General features: G+C 31.2%; 2 protein-coding genes across 2 annotated transcripts; both read right to left on the bottom strand.

The window, feature by feature from the left end:
• Positions 1–1,145: 1,145 nt before the first annotated feature.
• LOC123892094 lies at positions 1,146–1,862 on the bottom strand. Its single transcript, XM_045941938.1, has one exon. The coding sequence runs from the start codon at positions 1,860–1,862 to the stop codon at positions 1,146–1,148; it is 717 nt and encodes a 238-aa protein (XP_045797894.1).
• Positions 1,863–8,419: 6,557 nt separating this feature from the next.
• LOC123891472 (heat shock 70 kDa protein 4-like) lies at positions 8,420–14,437 on the bottom strand. The gene is made up of 3 exons (XM_045941340.1): positions 14,286–14,437; positions 10,578–10,645; positions 8,420–10,068 (listed from the first exon to the last, which is right to left on the bottom strand). The coding sequence occupies exons 1-3, from the start codon at positions 14,435–14,437 to the stop codon at positions 8,420–8,422; spliced, it is 1,869 nt and encodes a 622-aa protein (XP_045797296.1).
• Positions 14,438–19,757: the final 5,320 nt, after the last annotated feature.

Raw genomic sequence — 19,757 nt, 5'->3', positions numbered from 1 at the left:
TTTTCCTCGCGCTGCACCATGTTCATTTTTGTTCTGTTTGCCATTTTTTTTTGGACGAACTGGGCTGGGCTTTGGTGTTGCAGATTGCTATTGCTTCACCCCCAGAACCCAGTTTACACCCCCAGTGGTGGTTTATTTATTTTTTTAGTGCTTATTCATATAAGTGCTTATTCAAATAAGAGCTTGTTGTCTATACTTTGTTAGCTTGATTTGTTTCTTCTTCGTCTTGTTTAAATTTATTCAATACTTAATCAATAAATAGAATGAAAAAGGAAGGGACTGACGTATGACTTTCTCTACCCGGATGGTTTCGAGGCCCTGACGTATGACTCGTGTCTTGGACCATTCTCATTCCCAAACCTTAAAACACCTAAAAAAGTATCTCTTAATCTTTTCTTTTGATTTTGTTAAATCAAATTAAAACGACTTAAGATTAAAAGGATGAAAAAGGAAGGGACTGACGTATGACTTTCTCTACCCGGATGGTTCCGAGGCCCTGACGTATGACTCGCGTCTCGGACCATCCTCATTCTCAAACATTTTCACAAAAACTCATAAAATCAACTCAACACACTCAAACCTTTTTCACTGCCCTCGCGCGCAGTAAAAAGAAAACCCTTTTCACAAAACGGGTGACGTTTTCGTCCATTCTCCGTAATACAAACCACGCTTAAGCCTCCAAAGTGCGAGCATACAAGCAGCGTTTAATGCGAGAATGCGACTTAGACGTCATGCGTCTAAAAGCAACCAACCCACAAACATTTTTACCCTGAACTACGAAACCCTGATTTTCCCATTGCACCTGGGAATACGTAGGAGCAGGATTCAACATCTTGTCGGGCACAATAATAAAAAACAAAACCTTTTTCCCCGCATATATAATAACATAAATAATAATAAAAAACAAACTTTTTCTCGATGAAGCAAGAAACGAGTAATCAAGCAAACATTAAAAAACACGTTAAAGCAAACAAACAATTTCCCTCTAAAAGGTTCCCGTTGAGTACAACGGATGTGAGGGGTGCTAATACCTTCCCCTCGCATAACCAACTCCCGAACCCATTTCTCTACCCCTCAAGGTTTTCTCGATATTTTCCTTTCCCTTTTTTGGGATAAATAAAATTCGGTGGCGACTCTGTTATTTCTCAAGTGTTTACGCTCGAGGTTATTTTTCGCGCCGCGACACCCCCTCGTCCTTTATGACGATTATGGCCACCACGCCCACGATTAAATGTTGTTGCATTTATTTCGGGGTATGCTATTGTTCCTGTGGGACGTGTCTGGTGGTTTTTTATCAAGAGCTCATTGTTTTGTTCTGCCACCAAAAGAGCTGCGACCAAATCAGAGTACTCAGTAAATCCCCTCATTCTATATTGTTGTTGCAACAATACTTGGGATGCATGGAAAGTTGAAAATGTTTTTTCCAATTTCTGTTCTTCAGTTATAGCCACACCGCAAAATTCTAATTGTGCAATAATTTGGTGCATGGCAGAGTTATATGCAACAACACTTTTATAATCTTGGAACCTTAATTTGTTCCACTGATCCATTAATGAAGGTAACAGGACTTTCCTCTGATGTCCAAATCTTGCCTTAAGTTTGTCCCATAGTATTTTGGGATCCTTGGCATTTGAATATTCTGTTTGTAATCCATCATCAAGGTGGTGTTTAATTATCCGATTTACTTTCGATTTTTTCATTGCTAATTCCTGTGGGTCAGCTGTTTGCACCTCTGCATTATCTCCTTCTAGAATTTTATCGAGCCCCTCACATGCAAGGTACTCAGTTAAGTTGTTGTTCCATGTTATGTAATTATCTCCGGTTATGTTTAGAATTTTGAAATGATGCTTAACGTTTGACATGTTTATATCTAAAATACAAAAGAACAGAATCAATTTTTAATGTATAAACTATGACAAAAAAATAAATTATTTTATTCAATAGCTATGATTACAAAAACCATGATTCTATCAGCTAATAAACCAGGCTAATACTAGTAATGGTAAAACAACAAATATTGTTACTATTATAAAAGGTTCTCCTAATTCTTCATATTTGGTGATCCAGAAGATGAAAAACATAAAGACAAGTAGAGTGATAAGCATAAGAAAAAATTTAAACATTTTGGAAATATGAGTAAAAGTTTGAGAATGGTATGAAAACTTATGAGTGAAGGTGAAGTATTTATAGGTGAATTTTATGAAGTGTCCGTTACGTTACCGTTGGGTTTGTGGCCATTGGGATAGTGGAAAAATGTAAGCTTTTACTGTTCATGGTCGTTATGTGGCCGTTAGGGGATATGAGAAAAGTGTTAAATTTTATTGTTTGTTACCGTTGGGAATGAGTAAAAATATTCTAAGTGTGTTAAAAATCATCTAGCTCTTAAGATGCACAAATGGAGAGAACAACATGTAAAGTTATATGATGATAACTTTAAATAATATCAAATTTTAAAATCTTAATTATAATTCTCTCGTGAAATAATATTATTGACTGAGATTTTAGTCTTCCATTAAGAATTAAAGTTAGCAATATTATAGATGTGGGTTTTAGTCTTCCATTTAATATGAAGATTAGTATTATAGATGGGGTTTTTGGACACCTCCATTAAGTATAAAAGTTAGTCATACATATGGGGTTTTAATCCTCCATTAAGTATGAAAGTTAGTAATATAGATGGGGTTTTGAATACCTCCATTAAGTATAAAAGTTAGTCATAGATATGGGGTTTTAATCCTCCATTAAGTATGAAAGTTAGTAATATAGATGGGGTTTTGAATACCTCCATTAAGTATAAAAGTTAGTCATAGATATGGGGTTTTAATCCTCCATTAAGTATGAAAGTTAGTAATATAGATGGGGTTTTGAATACCTCCATTAAGTATAAAAGTTAGTCATAGATATGGGGTTTTAATCCTCCATTAAGTATGAAAGTTAGTAATATAGATGGGGTTTTGAACACCTCCATGGAAATTAGTATTATTAATTAAAAATTATCTTTTGTGATATTATGGGGATTTTAGACCTCCACACAAAACTTAAATAATATTCACACTTATTATAAAGTTCTTGACAAGTTGTGAGTTTTCTATAATAAGTGGGTAAAGTAGTAGTAATAAAAATAATAATAATAATAATAATAGCCACTCTAGTTATAAATCACTTGACAAATTGCCAGTTCTCTATAACGGGGCGAATAATAATTATAATTATCATAAGATTAAAGTAATAAGGATAGATGATATATACCTAGTGGTGGTAAATCACTTCCGATAGAAACGATCGTGCTGATAACGTGTTGAGAAAATCAAATATTTAAGTATCCTTTAAGGACTAATATAATGATATAAATTACTAATGTAGTTATAATACTATAAATATATATTATACTAATGAAGAGAATGGAGAGAATGGAGAAGTTTTATGAGATTACTTGTTGCTCTCAAGGGTGTCTTTTACATGATCCAAAGGGTGGTATTTATACTACTAAAATTATGAATACATTAACTTAGATTTACTATTGCAAGTTGACATTTACATTGATAATTTTACATTACTATTTTAAGTTGACATTATAGATAGATATTTCAACATTAATAGTAACCAATGTCATTTCAAGATAATTTTGTTGATTTTCCAATTTATTATAACAAAAAGTTGGTTTTTTAGTATTACTTTTACTTTTTATTTTCATTTTTAGTATGTTTAACAAATATTCCGGAACACTGTTTAACATGACATTTTTTATGACATTTTTTTTTATTATTTACAACGACCCTGAGGATTGAACCCAAGACTTATAATGTACTAATCAAATCTCTCACAACTAGATCAAATCTAGTAGCTTCACATGGATTAATTTGTCATAACACAAAAATAATTTATCCTTAATATTTTTGTCGAGTAAATAAAAATAGTCAAGAAAACCAATAATGAATTGATCTAAGTGCTAAGGTTATCCTCTCAAGCATGTGGTCAAGGTTCAATTGTTGACATACATATGGAGAATATTCAGTTGAGAGGGAATAACTCACCTTGAATGAAAACGGATCCTCTCCCATGTGATTTTCACGAGAGAGAGTAAAGTGTTCATCCGGGCCTTCAATACTTTTTTAATGGTACAATCATTTTGCAAAAAAAAAAAAAATCTCGTGGTTGCGATTTAACCGGAAGATACCGCACACTGGAGACAATCTGCTCCCCACCTTGTATGTCTCATAAATTCCCCGACTAAGATTGATTATCGCCAATGTTAGTGAAAACTTCTACAAATATCATGATAACAAAAAAAAATGGCGGAGAAAAAATTGTGAAGCATCAAATTCCAATCTTTATTTTAAAAAAATTCAATTAATAACATAATAAATAATTATATAATACTTCAACAGTATTTAATGAATTTTAAAAATATTTTAGTGTCCGTTCTATAGTGTCTATGACTTGCTTCTACTTTAAAAAATAGAAATGTTGAGTTTTTTTTTTCTTCCTACAAGTATATTTTTTTTAAGTAGTCTAGTGACTAGAAATTATACAAATGTATATTTTAATGGTATTTATCATATGTAAAAAATCCAATAGATGTTTGTGTCTTATGAAAAAATTTAATACACGATTTTAGTTCTTGTTGGATTCAAATTTGTTTAATTATTCTTAATTTTTTATTTTTTTATTGGAATATTATAAAAAAAACTTTTACAAAAATATGAATTTTCTAAAACACCAAAACTTTAAGATCAAAGTAATTAAAATCTGGACCTATAAAAAATTGCTGAATTTTTTTATAGGACTAAAAACATAATTCGAAATATTTGTAAACACCCATAAACTTATTTAAGACTAAATTTTGAGCTCATTTTTTATAGAACTTTTTATTATGTTCTAAATATATCTATAAAAAAAAATTATTCAAAAATTTAAAAGTTTAAAAATAGTTAAATAAATTGATTTTTTTTAAATAAATGGACTAAAATCCGAAAACTCAATATTTGTAAGGATGAGAAAAACTTATTTAACATTTTTTTTTTATTTAAGTAGTGTAATTTCAATAGTGCTTAGAGGTGTGAAATGGACTTGTTCACTTGTGTTGGGAATAGGATAGGCCGAATTAGGCTTTGCCAAGCTTGAGTCTGGTATTAAAGAGTCGAAGACCTGAGCCTGACATGTGGCCTATCATAGTGGACCACTATATTATTGTCAAACCCTGGTTATTGATAGAATAAAATCTCGTTTATGAGTGTGGAAGTGTCATAATCTATCTATGGGGGCCGTTTAGTTCTTCTAAAAGTTGCCTCTTCGCTTCTAATTTATTTTATTCTTCAAGACTCTCACATGTATTATATCTTTTATCAAATCTCTCTTTAAATCTTTTTTGTGGAATGAGGATGGGGAGGCTCGAAACATTCATTGGGTTCATTGGGATATGGTGTGTCTAGAGCAAGGCCTGGGGATCTTTGTGTTAGGAAGGTGGGGGAGTTTAATGCTGCTTTTGTTAGATAAATGGTGCTGGAGGTTGAGGACGGAGATGGGAGGACTTTGGCGTTAAGTATTAGTTTAAGTATGGAGAGAGTAGAGGTGTAGTCGGTGTCGGTGGCTGGAAAGCCTCAGGATGGTTGACGGACATTACTAGTATTAAAAATGAGTCTTTTAAAGGGATTGACGGGTGGTTTGACAATTTCATTTCTAGACATGTGGGTAATTGTGAGCATTCCTTATTTTGGGATAACCCATGGTTGGAAGAAGGGGCTGTCGTTGAGGGATCATATTCCTAGATTAAAGTCTTTTTACGAGTGAGTTGGTGTCAGTAGGTGAGATGTGTCGAAGGGGTTTGAATGTGGGAGGGGGAGGTTGAAGTTTGAGTTTCCTCCATTTGTTATCCCTCCATTTAGAGAGATAGACACAAATGAAGATTAGTGGGTCACAAATTAGTGGGACTCACTTCTAATGGGTCCCATTAATTTTTAATGTGTCTATCTCTCTAAATGGAGAATAAATGGAGGATAATAAATGGAGGCTTCAGTTTTTGCTTGGCATTTCATGGAGAATCGGATTCCCACTCGTGGTAACATCTTTAAAAGGGATATTTTGAATATTGATGCTCAACGTACACTATGTTCTTGGTTGCTGTTCTGATGAACCTCTTTCACATCTTTTCTTTGCATGTGATATGTCACGTAAGGTGTGGTGTGGCGTTCTCCAGTGGTTAGGGATTCATAGTGCTTTAAAAAAATTACGTTGTTCATGCTCATCATTTTAACGGATTACAAGTTCCTTTTTTGTGTATAAGAAGTGCTTCCAAGTTATCTGTTTGGTGACTATTTGCATAATGTAGAGAGCTCGTAATGATTGTTTTTTTAACAATAAAGCTTTCGATGCGGGTTCAATGGTCCTTCAAATTAAATTACATGTTTGGTGGTGATTCAAGGCGAAGTTCAAAGATTCTCCAAAGACGTTTAGCTTTTGAATTTGTAACCCTTTACTTTTAGGTTTGTCAGTTTTGTAACTTTTATTTTATACATTTTTAGCTTTATGCTTCTTTTTTGTTTCTTGACTTTGGTTAACATCCAAATGGTGCACACCTTATGCTAATTTAGAATGTTGTTTTTAATATATGGTTTTTTGGTCGATTCAAATTTTTGTTATCTTAAATTTCGATAGTGCTTACCAAACACTAGAAACCTAAAATTGGAAGTCCATCTTAGAATATAATCTTTATAAACACAAACGATGCATCCAAAGATACATCGACACAATATAATCTTTAAGTAATCACCAACACATTAAACAATTTTAGCACATATATTCGACTTGTGTGTGTGAGTTTCGGTGGTGACCGACATGTTGTCTAAAATAAGAAACCCTAATAAATAATCTGGGTTAATTAGGGGTTAGACACAAAGTTAAACTTTTTTACATGGTTGTCATATATTAGATTTCTCATAATGCCATTGTGACAAAATAAACTACAGGGTTAAAAAATAAACTCAAACTGTTACGTTGTTCTCTCTCAATCCAGTTTGATCTCATTAGCCTTGTCATACACTCTGTTCCCTCATTGTGTGAGAGGATTTACTAGTGTAAGACAATATAATATCATATATAGGGAAGATATGAATAAGATTTTAAATTGCGGTAGTGGTTGCTGTTGTTGCGAATGCTTTCATTGTGAATGCTGCAGTGTGCAATGCGGCTGTTGCGGCGTGAAATTATTTTGAAATTTCATAAGCTATATATAATGAAACTACTATGTAACTACACTATTTATCCACCATTGCATAGTTTTAGATTATTCCATAAATACTAATTTGAATGTTCTTAAAATACACGGTTGAGAGATCATTAAAAGTAAGATAATTTTTCATTAGGTTTGACACAAATTAGGATTTGAAGTTCATAAATTTTATCTTTTGGTGAGAAAATTTGAACAAACATCGCCGAAAACGTCTATGCGGCTTTTGATGCGGCTTTTGATGCGGTCGTACACGTGAATTACGATCACACCGCAAATTGTGGTGCGATACTGTGGCCGCAATTGCAGAGGCAGACCGCAATTTAAAACCTTGATATGAATATTAAAGTGATAACAAACTAACAATCATTGGAGCATTTTGCAGCATCAAAAATACCAATGCTTCGGCCACAGAGATGGATTAGTGAAGCCTGGTTCTAATAGATTAACAATTCATTATATTCGTACAAAATGTTCAAATATCTATCCTCATTGCATCGATAACATGGTTGCCAAAAAATATCTATTCTCATTATCAATGACAATATTAATAATACGTTACCTAGGTGCGGGTACGGTACCGGTATCCAATACGGGTATAGATACGGGGTACAGCATTTTTAGAAAAATTAATATACATATATGATTTTAAAGTAAGGTACGGATTTGTACCCAGTACTAATACGGGTACGTACCCGATACTGGTACTCTCCCTCAAATGGAGTACCCGTGCATCATATAATAATAAGAGTACATGGTACCCTATCATATTCCAAGCTTAGTACTTTCTTTATATTAATATATAATTTTATTTGCCACTAAAAAAAAAAAAAAAACTCAATTTTCCAAAGGTCAATCAACACCACAAGTTAAAATTACAATAGGTCATAGATTTTTGTTTATATCAATTATAACCTCAAGTTATCACTCAAACAATAACAAGATTAAAAATAAATATCTACAAAATATAGCAAATGTTATCAAAATGTCATCGCAGAAACAAAAAGATATAACTATACCAAATATTGCATATATTGTATAAAAATGTGTCATCAGAGAAGCAGCTCCAACAAGCAAATCAAATAACAAAAAAATTATCAATTCACTACAAAAAAATTGGGGAATAACGACAGAATGATAGGGGCGGTTCACTAAAACTGTCGTCGCTATGTTATTAGAATTTGAATCACTTTCCTAATCAGAGTAACCTTTGTTGATCTTGTTCATAGCAGATTCAAAGACTCTCTCAAGTTCCTTCAAAATATCCACAAACACAGATGTATCTTCCTGCCGGTTGCCATCAATCAAACTCTGTCCCTTTATCATTGCAGAATTTATCATCTCTTTGTCTACAAGTGTGAGCTTTAAACTAACACTATCATCCTTCATTACTTCACTCAAATCGTAAAGATAATCGTCCAATGCATTTATTGCTTTAACTTTCTCCTTGAACTTCATGTCTTGAGCCTTAAAATATTCAGCTTCTTGAATCATTTTCTCAATTTCTTCCCTTGACATTCTTCCATTTTCATTAGTAATTGTAATATTTTTCTTATTACCACTGGTCTCTTCCTCTGCAGAGACAGTTAATATACCATCAGAATCTATAGCAAAGCTTTCTTTGATAGGAATGTGGCCCTTAGGAGCAGGAGGAACAGAGAAACTAAACAAACCCAGCAAGTTGTTATCACTGGCTCTTATTCTGTCACCCTCATAGACCTTAATCGGGACGCTGCATTGGTCATCTTTCATTGTATAATATGTATTTGTCTTTTTGACAGGAATGGAGGTGTTCCTAGGAATCACGACATCCATAAGATCTCCATTTATTTCTACACCAAGTGACAATGGTGTAACATCTTTCAAAATCATGTTTGGAACACTCTTAATGCTGTCGCTAAGCAAAGCAGCCTGAATAGCTGCACCATAAGCAACAGCCTCATCAGGGTTGATGCTCTTGCATAATTCCTTCCCCTTGAAAAATTCTTGCAATAGCTGCTTCACTTTGGGAATCCTAGAAGAGCCACCAACAAGGACAACATCATCTACACTACTCTTGTCCATCTTAGCATCAGCAAGACAACTTTTAACTGTCTCCATACACTTTTCAAAGAGGTCTTGGTTGAGTTGCTCAAACTTCGCTCGAGTGATCGATGAATATAAGTCAATACTCTTAAATATAGAGTCTATGTCAATTGTTGCCTCAGTATCGTAAGAAAGTGTCCTTTTTGCCTTTTCGCATGCGGTTTTAAGCTTCCTTAGAGCTTTTGCGTTTCCACTAATGTCATGTTTATTCTTCCTCTTAAACTCCTTCACAAAATGATTCACCAACCGATTGTCAAAGTCCTCTCCTCCGAGGTGAGTGTCTCCTGCAGTGGCCTTGACTTCAAAGTTATTATTCTTAATTGTAACGAGAGACACATCAAAAGTTCCACCTCCAAGATCAAATATGAAAATATTTCTCTCTTCAACACAATTAGCTCTTTTTTGAAGGCCATATGCAAGAGCCGCAGCAGTGGGTTCATTAATTATCCGCATTACATTGAGACCAGCAATATCACCCGCATCTTTGGTGGCTCTTCGTTGTGAATCATTAAAATAAGCAGGTACAGTAATCACTGCATTCTTAACAGGCGACTCCAAAAATGCCCCTGCAATCTCTCGCATCTGAGTGAGAATCATAGCTGATATTTCTTCAGCAACAAGATGCTTTTCCTTACCCTTGTAGTTCACAATGATCGTTGGTTTGTCATTAGCCCCAGCAATGACCTTAAAGGGCCACAACAGAATATCATTCTGAACAGCAGAATCACTATATTTCCTTCCAATCAACCTCTTTGCATCTGGAAAAATTAAAAAAGGTGATGTGTAATTTATTGTCAAAATGTAACACCAGACCCAAAAACTAATAACAATTATGATAATAATAACTAAAATTGCTAAATATGTTTTTTGTCTTTATAATCCTCTCAAGTTTATTGAATTTTGTTTTTAGTATTTGCATTGTACTCACTTTTCAATTCCTACAAATTTCAAAATCATGCAGATATGTACAAATACTTTTTTTTTGAATGGAAAATAAAATATATATAATAACAAACGAAAATTCAGTCCAATACAAAAATACTAACAAAGAGTATAAGAAATACTCCTAAAATAAAACAAAATATGAAGCAAAAGGAGAAGGAAACAAACAAATTTTTAGATATGTACAAATACTAAAAAGTGAATACAAAGATATTTAATACTAACTAAAATTTCGAAATTTATATGGAAATAAAAGACATATAACCCTAACTAAAAGTTAAACAACGGTGAACAAACGGAATTGAAAAAAAAAAAAAAAACTTACCAAAGACAGTGTTGGTTGGGTTAGAGGAAGCTTGATTTTTGGCAGCATCACCAATCAATCTTTGAGAACTAGTATAACTTACCCGTGCAAATGCACGGGTTAATGTTCAATGAAAAATATATATATTTTTTCGACACATGAAAAATATGGATTATTAAATTTTCAATATTTTGTGGTTTTTTTTAATTATTTGTAAAATTAATTTTATATTTAATGTAATAATTTATTTAAATATGATAAATGATCCAAATTTTGGAGATTTTAAGGAGAAATGGTAGAACGGAGAGTGATACTCCACTCCCCGTTCTCAACCCACATGTTCGTATATTTGTTCTTTTATTTTCATAAAAAGAGGTCATTAAGCAAAAACTAATCTAACGGTCATTAGACATTTGTTTTCTTCTGGAGTATTTTAGCTCATGTCCCCGTGTGAAAAAATTTCACATTTGTGTAATGAATAGTAGAATTATTTGTCATTTGCTTGACACAAAAAAAAATTATATCATTTTTTTTATGCATATCTCATTTGTTAATGGTGCAAATTTTAAAAAATTTATCTATTTGTTTATCTTAAAGTGATGTTTGGAAAATAAAAACAAAGTAATACATGATATTATTACTTTTAATTCTTTCTTTTTTTATATATAAAATCATTGTTACTTTCCTTACGTTCAATTGATATTTATCGTATTTTTTATATAATAAAATCTACAAATGTATGTCCCACCCCGTGTAAGTTATTTTTTGCTTAATACCTCCATATAGATTATTTTTTTATCAATACCCCCTATTGTAATATTATGTTTGGTATAAATCACTATGTAACTTTTTTTATTAATAAAATAATAAAATAAAATAGAAAAATAATCTATGAAGTCAATTACTTCATTCCTTTTATATTTCAGACAATCACACCATTTTCTCTGTTCGATAAGTATGAAGTTTAAGAATAACTTTTTTTGTGAACAATTAAATTACTATTTTTTTTTTATATTCCTTTTAAGGTGAGTATTTTTGTTCAGAGATTCTTAAGCCTTCAATTTTGTTTTGTAACATATTAAGCCTTCAATTTCTTCTGGAGTATTTTAGCCCATGTCCCCGTGTGAAAAAATTTCACATTTGTGTAATGAACAGTAGAATTATTTGTCATTTGCTTGACACAAAAAAAAATTTATATCATTTTTTTATGCATATCTCATTTGTTAATGATGCAAATTTTAAAAAATTTATCTATTTGTTTATCTTACAGTGATGTTTGGAAAATAAAAACAAAGTAATACATGATATTATTACTTTTAATTCTTTATTTTTTTACATATAAAATCATTGTTACTTTCCTTACTTTCAATTGATATTTAACTAAAAATAATAATATCGTGGTACATATTGTTTTGGTATTTTTTTCAATTGTGTATAAAAAGAGAACAAATATATAAGTGTGATTGAAATTGCCTGCTAAGAAATATAGAATTAATGATTTAAAAAAAATTGAATTCATTTAAGTAGAAATATTTCAAAATTGCCATTAATATATTTTTTATTAAAATAAAATATTCTCTAATATATTTTTTATTAAAATAAAATATTTCTCAATTTATTTTGAATTTAAAATTAAATTTCAAAATCATAGAATATTATTATTATCACATCACATATAATCATGATTCATTTTGGTTATGCCTTCAACGTATTTTATTTTTTTATAGCCATTGTACCCAAGAAAAAACCTAATAGGAAATAAATCATGGACCCTGTTAATATTAGATTGATACGTTTTATAATTAATATATTTAATCATTATGGTATTTAATTTGAATTCATTTAAGTGTATGTGTTTCAAAATTGGTATTAATATGTTTTCTAATTAATTGAAAATTTTCATTCTTGTAACAAAAAAACATTCTTTCCATTAACTTTGAATTTAAAATTTCAGAACCATAAAGTCAAAATAAATAATAATTCAGAACCATAGATGACTCATAGCGTGCCATTTTTCGATGTTCTTTTTTATCCAGTTTTTTCTATGTGAATAATAAACAGGTTTATTTTGCATATAAAAATAAAATAGACAGATTTATTTTGCTTATATTAATAGAACAATAACAATAGTTGATACTACTAAATTCTAATTTGTATAAGGAATATTGTCATTCTTCTACATGGATCTGCAAATAAAAAATTATATCTCAAAATTAGTACGATTATAATTATTTATAAACATCATTTAAGTACAAAACTTATATCAACAAAAAAATGTAGTAGAAAGATATAAATTAAAGATATATACCAACACATTGCAATTTGGATCGTCGACTTCACTACTACAAATAAAACAATGAAGAGTCACGAAAATTATAAACATGTGTAATGTTCATCCAAAGACCTCTTATAGAATAACAAAGAGACATACCTGAAATGTGATTTGTAATGTTCATCAAAAGACCTCTTATATAGAATAATAAACATGGGTATATAAGTAATTTGCCCAAAATATGTAGTTAAAACCATTACTAAAAATTAATTAAAAATATATTGATTCCTTTTTTGGAATATATCAATGTTTTACACAAAATAAAAACAAAAATTTCACACAAATGAATTATTTGGACGTACATGAATAAAAAAATTATTAAATTTGCATAACTAATTAATATAGAAATTAGACCAATAGTTAGTTGGTCAGTGGTGATTGACGTTGAACTTGTCCCGAACCAAATTAAATTGGTGGTGAAAACAAAAAAAATATAGAAATTAGTAATTTTTCGAAATTCATAAAAAATTGATTTTTTTTTAAAATAATATATTATAATCTATAATTATTATTTTTTTATTTTAACCATTTTGATCTAGCTAATGCAAAAACTTATATAGTAAGACAATAATTAATAATTAATTTTTTTAAATAAGCTAAGAATCTCGTAAAATTGGAATATATTGAATGCTAATAATGTGTAAAATAAACCGATTCTTTTCATGAATCAATATCAATAATTAATACTGAAACAGTAATTTTTCGAAATTGATAAAAAAATTATAAGAAAATTCGAAATAATAAATGGCATTCTACAATTATTTTTTATTGAATTTATTTTAAATATTTCATTTAAATAATGCAAAAACTTATATATTACGCAAATAATTAATATAAATGTTAGATTATTTTCTTTTTACATTATAAAAGAATTATTTTCGTGTGAATTAATATTAAAAAAAACGTGTATATAAAATTATTATTATTATTATGATTACTATTTTTTTTTTGCTACAGAAAGTATTATTATGACTATAAATTACCAAAAAAATTATATTTTTATTGTTTCTTTTAGTGCAATAATAGTATACAATTATTCAAAATAGAAATATTATTTTTTATTATATACAATTATTTGGAATTTAGAATAAAATTATGATCTTTATAATGTGTCTTTCATCCGAAAAACATGTATTAATTATTATGCAATTGACAACTAATTCAAAATATCATATACAATTTGAGAAATGATTGAATTTCCAAATTAGCCAAAGATTCTAAATAAAATGATATCACAGTTAGCCACATAGGAATTGGAGAAATTGCAAAGGCCTTCATAGTTAGCCACATAGGAATTGGAGAAATATTAGAATGCCACATAAGACATGGATCAAGGAAATGGTGCCACATAGAAATAAGACCATGAGAGAGAAACTCCTAAATATATAAATAATAGATTAGTGAAAGCAACACAAGAAGGTGTAGTTTTGTTTCCTTGATCATTGTGAATTATTTCAACACGATCGTTTTGTTCTTGCCACACTCCAACACATGAGTAAGTTGTGCCAAGGTCAATTCCTATAGCAACTCCCTCATATTTTTTTGCCATTATTTGTTCTTCAAGTGAATGAAACTGTTTTTAGAGAATGTTTGAATTGAATTCAAACTTTAGAATGTTTTTTGTATTGGGATGTTCACATTAAATGCGTATGGAAATTGGTTTGGAAAAACTCACGAGTCACGACATATGTGGAAATAGGTTGGCCGATTAAACTAGTCAGGCTAGGTCAAACTTTTTTAATAGAGAAAATTAGGGTTTTTTTCTCTTTTAAAAGCCTATTTTTAAATAGAAAGGTCATGCTAATGCCATAAAAAACTAAGGTTTTTTCTCGTTATCAGATTTGTACGAAAGAATTCACATAAAATAAATCCGAATAAAATTGTTGCGTTAAAAACACACCTAGAGCAAGTGTACTCTAGCGCAGAAGTAGTATAAAAGATTATCGTATCCACAGAGATTAATTAACAATTACCAAACTAGTTAAGATTGTTTATTATCTAGACGGACAAAGAGTTGAGTTGTTTATGATAACTAAAGAGAAAATAATGACGAGTACGAGTAAGAACAAGAATAAAAATGTGAAGTTGTAAACTAGTAGAGAGAGGTCTAGGGTCATGGTTTCACTCGCAATCATTGATTCCCTATGTCTAGTTCCACTTGAATTCCATTATTTTAACTCAATTACCAATCCCTTTACTAAAACTGTTAATCCGTTTGGTCATTCGTGATTAATATTCTTTTTCCTAAATTAACCCCTTGTTTGGTCATGCAAAGAGTTTAAATTCAAGAAAAGCATAAAGTGCAAAAAGGTTGAATGATTGGAAGACTAAGATTAAGGTTTGGTCATGCAATAACCTAAGTCTCATTTATCCTATAGGTCCACCAATTAACTGCAGTACGGTCGCTGATCAATCAATTGATTATAAACATTCATAGGTTGATCATTCCTAATCATGTGATAAAATCAATAGGATAAAATTAATTGAACTAAAAATAGAAATTCAAACAAGAAACTAGAACATAAAACTAAGACATAGTATAAGGAATTTCAATTACAAGATCTACCATAAACCCTAGAAGAGTATTTAGCTACATATAATCATGAAGAACACTAAAAGATTTATGAAATTAAGAGAACAGAATAACCCAAAAATACTTCAATTGTTGTTGGTATTCTCCTCTATGTTCTTCGATCTCTGCCTCTCAAAAATATGTACAGCGTGCTTAGAGAACAGAAGAAAAGCGTTCTCTATTTATAGCCTTGTTGTGCCGCCTCTGTTTCCATTTTAATTCCTTCGTCAGTAAGTCCTCTCTTCTTCTCATCACCGCCTTCAGCACTTGTGTTCCAATTGTGTTGCAACTTGATGCAAAATAGACAAAATCATTAACTCTCCTTTTTTCAATCTCTGACCGCCAAACAAACTCTCATAGCTAGCTGTATTCCTTTTTCCTTTCAACTTTGGACAAGCTTCTTCCTTTTCATTGGGCCTTCGTGTGCCTTTCTTTTGGGCCATTCATATCTACATAAATAATATAATAATATTAAGTAATATATATTTAAGTGATTAGTATTAATAATATATGGTATATATAATAATAGTTAGTAATAATAAATACGTAAGTGAAGCTAGTAATTTATATAATAATAAGTAATTATTATTCTAAAATATCACAAAAGTATCTACATATAATACACTAAATTTGAGTTTATCAACTCCCCCACACTTAACCTTTGCTTGTCCTCAAGCAAATTTCCTGGCTCAATACATTTTTTTTTAAAGAGATGATAGAGATAGCCAAATGAGAGATAAAAAATTATAAGCAACAATGACAGACAATATAAAATATATGAAGTAGTCAAAAGGTTGCCCAATTAGAGTCTTATATGTCCATCAAAACTACCTTTAAATGAACATGAGCATTCTCTCACAATCTCTCAAAGTGTTTAGGGACTTTGGAAAATAAGCACTCAAGTTTCCACAAAATGCACATTACCATAGGCTTGTAATTTGACCAAATCTCCACTAAATAGTCTACATGCATGCAAAAGATGAGGTCTTACGGGTTGTAACGGGGCCATGGTTAAGTTGTGCAAGGTGGGATATAAAAAGAAATGGATAATCAAAGGGGTAAAAATACAAGAAACAAATAGCAATCTTTGAAACAAAAATGGAGCTCATGTATACTTTATACTTTTAATTGTTGCTTCAAACTCCAAATCAACACCTCTTCCTTTCTTTTCTACCACAGTGTGCTCTTTCAATAATATTTTTTTTTTTCTTTCTATCATGCTCATTAAACAATTGAGCAACTCAATCATGAGAATCTTATTTTTCTTCTTTTCTTTTCGGTCTTTTTGTTTTGCAATTCTCATTCTTTTGAAAGAAATGTTCACTATAACCACACAAGCTACTTATATTTCTTTCTTTCTATCCTGCATCATCATACATATTTTATTTTTTACCGTATCATGCACATCCAATTGAACATCTCAAATATAGGAAAATTTTCTTTTGAATAGTTACTCCACTTTCAATTTCAAATGGTTACCACAAAAAACAATATATTAATCATATCTAGGTACCAAGGAATAAATAATCAATAGGCTCAAAGTGGGCAACTAAGGATGATTTCAAAACAATAAAATTAAAGGCCAAAAGAAATACCTACAAAATGCCCCAACATTTTTCACATGATGCAGATCAATTTTCGCTTTGACATGGTCACAAGACAAGTTCTAGAATGTGACAAAATAGGAAACACACTCACACAAAAAGAAGGGGGCTGCATTTATAATTCAAGATAAATCCCCTTGTAAAGGCTCAAACCTCACGTATAGAAGTTGGTTCACAAAAAGATAGTCAAGACGGCACATTATGCTAATTATTAGCTACCTAAAGACAACCCCATTATCTCAATTGAACAAGTCTGTCAAATAAAAATTTCAAGGGTCCCTCAAAGGCATAATCTTTATATTTAAGTATAACTTAATCAAAACAAGCCAGAAAATTCAATCAACTAGAACCAGCAGAAGTCTAAGTGCCAAAATATAGTTCCTCCCCCACACTAGTTCAAAGTATAGTCCTTAATGCAAATTATTCAACTAGGCACAAAACTAAATAAGTGAGAGAGATAGTAAAAGTGACTTCCCTGAGAGATCTTGCAGACCTTGCAAATCAAGGATGACTTTCCTAACAACAAAAACAAGCATATCAACGTAATAAGGTTAATTAGAATAAACTAAAATATAAAACAATAAACACGGGTTGCCTCCCGCGAAGCGCTTATTTAATGTCCTGAGCTTGACGAGAGCCAAATAATCAATCAGGTGGCTCTCCAAGGGCAAATTTCACCTTTAAGTTATTTCCCCTTCTTAATTTTCTAACCATGTGGTTGACATTATTCTTTCTTTTTCTATGTGGTGGATGAGCATCAAAGTAAAGTGAAATTTTTATCTTGACTATATCCATCATTATGCTAGGATCCTGCAAAATAGGAAATTTTTCCAAAGAATCCTGCATTCTTAAATCACTGAAACTGTTATGAATAACCACATTGTCAAAATAGGAAGAAATAAAATGAGAGAAATTTTCAATTGAATTTAGAGCTTTCAAAACATCATCTTCCTTACCACACCTTAAATTTACCTTTCCCTTGTGAACCTCAATTACAACATCACCAATTGTTAATATAGTTTGACCCAAAATGATTGGCGATTCTTTACTTTCTTCCATATTGAGAACCACAAGGTCTTGTTCTTCATCATTGCTCTCTTCAGTAAGAGCTTCTTCATTTTCTATGGACACATGCTCCTCATGCTTCAATTCTTCACTTAAGTCTACACCACTAATGAGAGTGACATTTTCATGTTCTTCCTCTTGCTTGGGCTCAAGATGTGTGGATATTGAGTCTTGAGGTTTTTGAGATAACTCAGTAAGAGTGTTTTGGTTCAAGGTTGTAAGTGTCTCATTGACATATGGCTCTTCCGCTTGTTCTGGACACCGACGTCTCAAGCAAGGCGGTATGTAATTAATGTCCCTCTTGAAAGGGTGAGGATCATGTTGCTCCTGCGACCAACGTCGCAGGCAAGGTGGTATATAGTTAATGTCCCGCTTGGGAGGGTGAGGGTCATGTTGCTCCCCATTATGGACAATTTCACCATCATCCCATATACTTCTTGTCGGACATTTTTCACTTTCATGCCCCACTAAATCACATTGTTCACAAGGAAGAGAGGTATATATCTCACATTGCCTTTGAAGAATTTCCAATTTAGCTATTATAGCATCCAATTTAGCTTCTATGATGTAATCTCTCATTGTTTTCCTCTCAGCCATGACTTTTTCTTTTCCTGCAAAATACAATCAACTACAGGATCTTGAGAGCAGGTGAGTACACACAAGTGATATTAACAATGGAAAATAAAACAAGACAAACTTGACAAAAACTGTACAATGTCTAAATTAATAAAAAAAATCTTTTTCGTCTAATATTGTTAAATTAATCCCCGGCAACGGCGCCAAAAACTTGTTGCGTTAAAAACACACCTAGAGCAAGTGTACTCTAGCGCAGAAGTAGTATAAAAGATTATCGTATCCACAGAGATTAATTAACAATTACCAAACTAGTTAAGATTGTTTATTATCTAGACGGACAAAGAGTTGAGTTGTTTATGATAACTAAAGAGAAAATAATGACGAGTACGAGTAAGAACAAGAATAAAAATGTGAAGTTGTAAACTAGTAGAGAGAGGTCTAGGGTCATGGTTTCACTCGCAATCATTGATTCCCTATGTCTAGTTCCACTTGAATTCCATTATTTTAACTCAATTACCAATCCCTTTACTAAAACTGTTAATCCGTTTGGTCATTCGTGATTAATATTCTTTTTCCTAAATTAACCCCTTGTTTGGTCATGCAAAGAGTTTAAATTCAAGAAAAGCATAAAGTGCAAAAAGGTTGAATGATTGGAAGACTAAGATTAAGGTTTGGTCATGCAATAACCTAAGTCTCATTTATCCTATAGGTCCACCAATTAACTGCAGTACGGTCGCTGATCAATCAATTGATTATAAACATTCATAGGTTGATCATTCCTAATCATGTGATAAAATCAATAGGATAAAATTAATTGAACTAAAAATAGAAATTCAAACAAGAAACTAGAACATAAAACTAAGACATAGTATAAGGAATTTCAATTACAAGATCTACCATAAACCCTAGAAGAGTATTTAGCTACATATAATCATGAAGAACACTAAAAGATTTATGAAATTAAGAGAACAGAATAACCCAAAAATACTTCAATTGTTGTTGGTATTCTCCTCTATGTTCTTCGATCTCTGCCTCTCAAAAATATGTACAGC

The sequence above is a fragment of the Trifolium pratense genome, linkage group LG6 (genome assembly GCF_020283565.1).
Source record: "Trifolium pratense cultivar HEN17-A07 linkage group LG6, ARS_RC_1.1, whole genome shotgun sequence".
Classification (NCBI taxonomy): Eukaryota; Viridiplantae; Streptophyta; class Magnoliopsida; order Fabales; family Fabaceae; genus Trifolium; species Trifolium pratense.
This window is presented reverse-complemented; position numbering and strand designations above follow the sequence as displayed.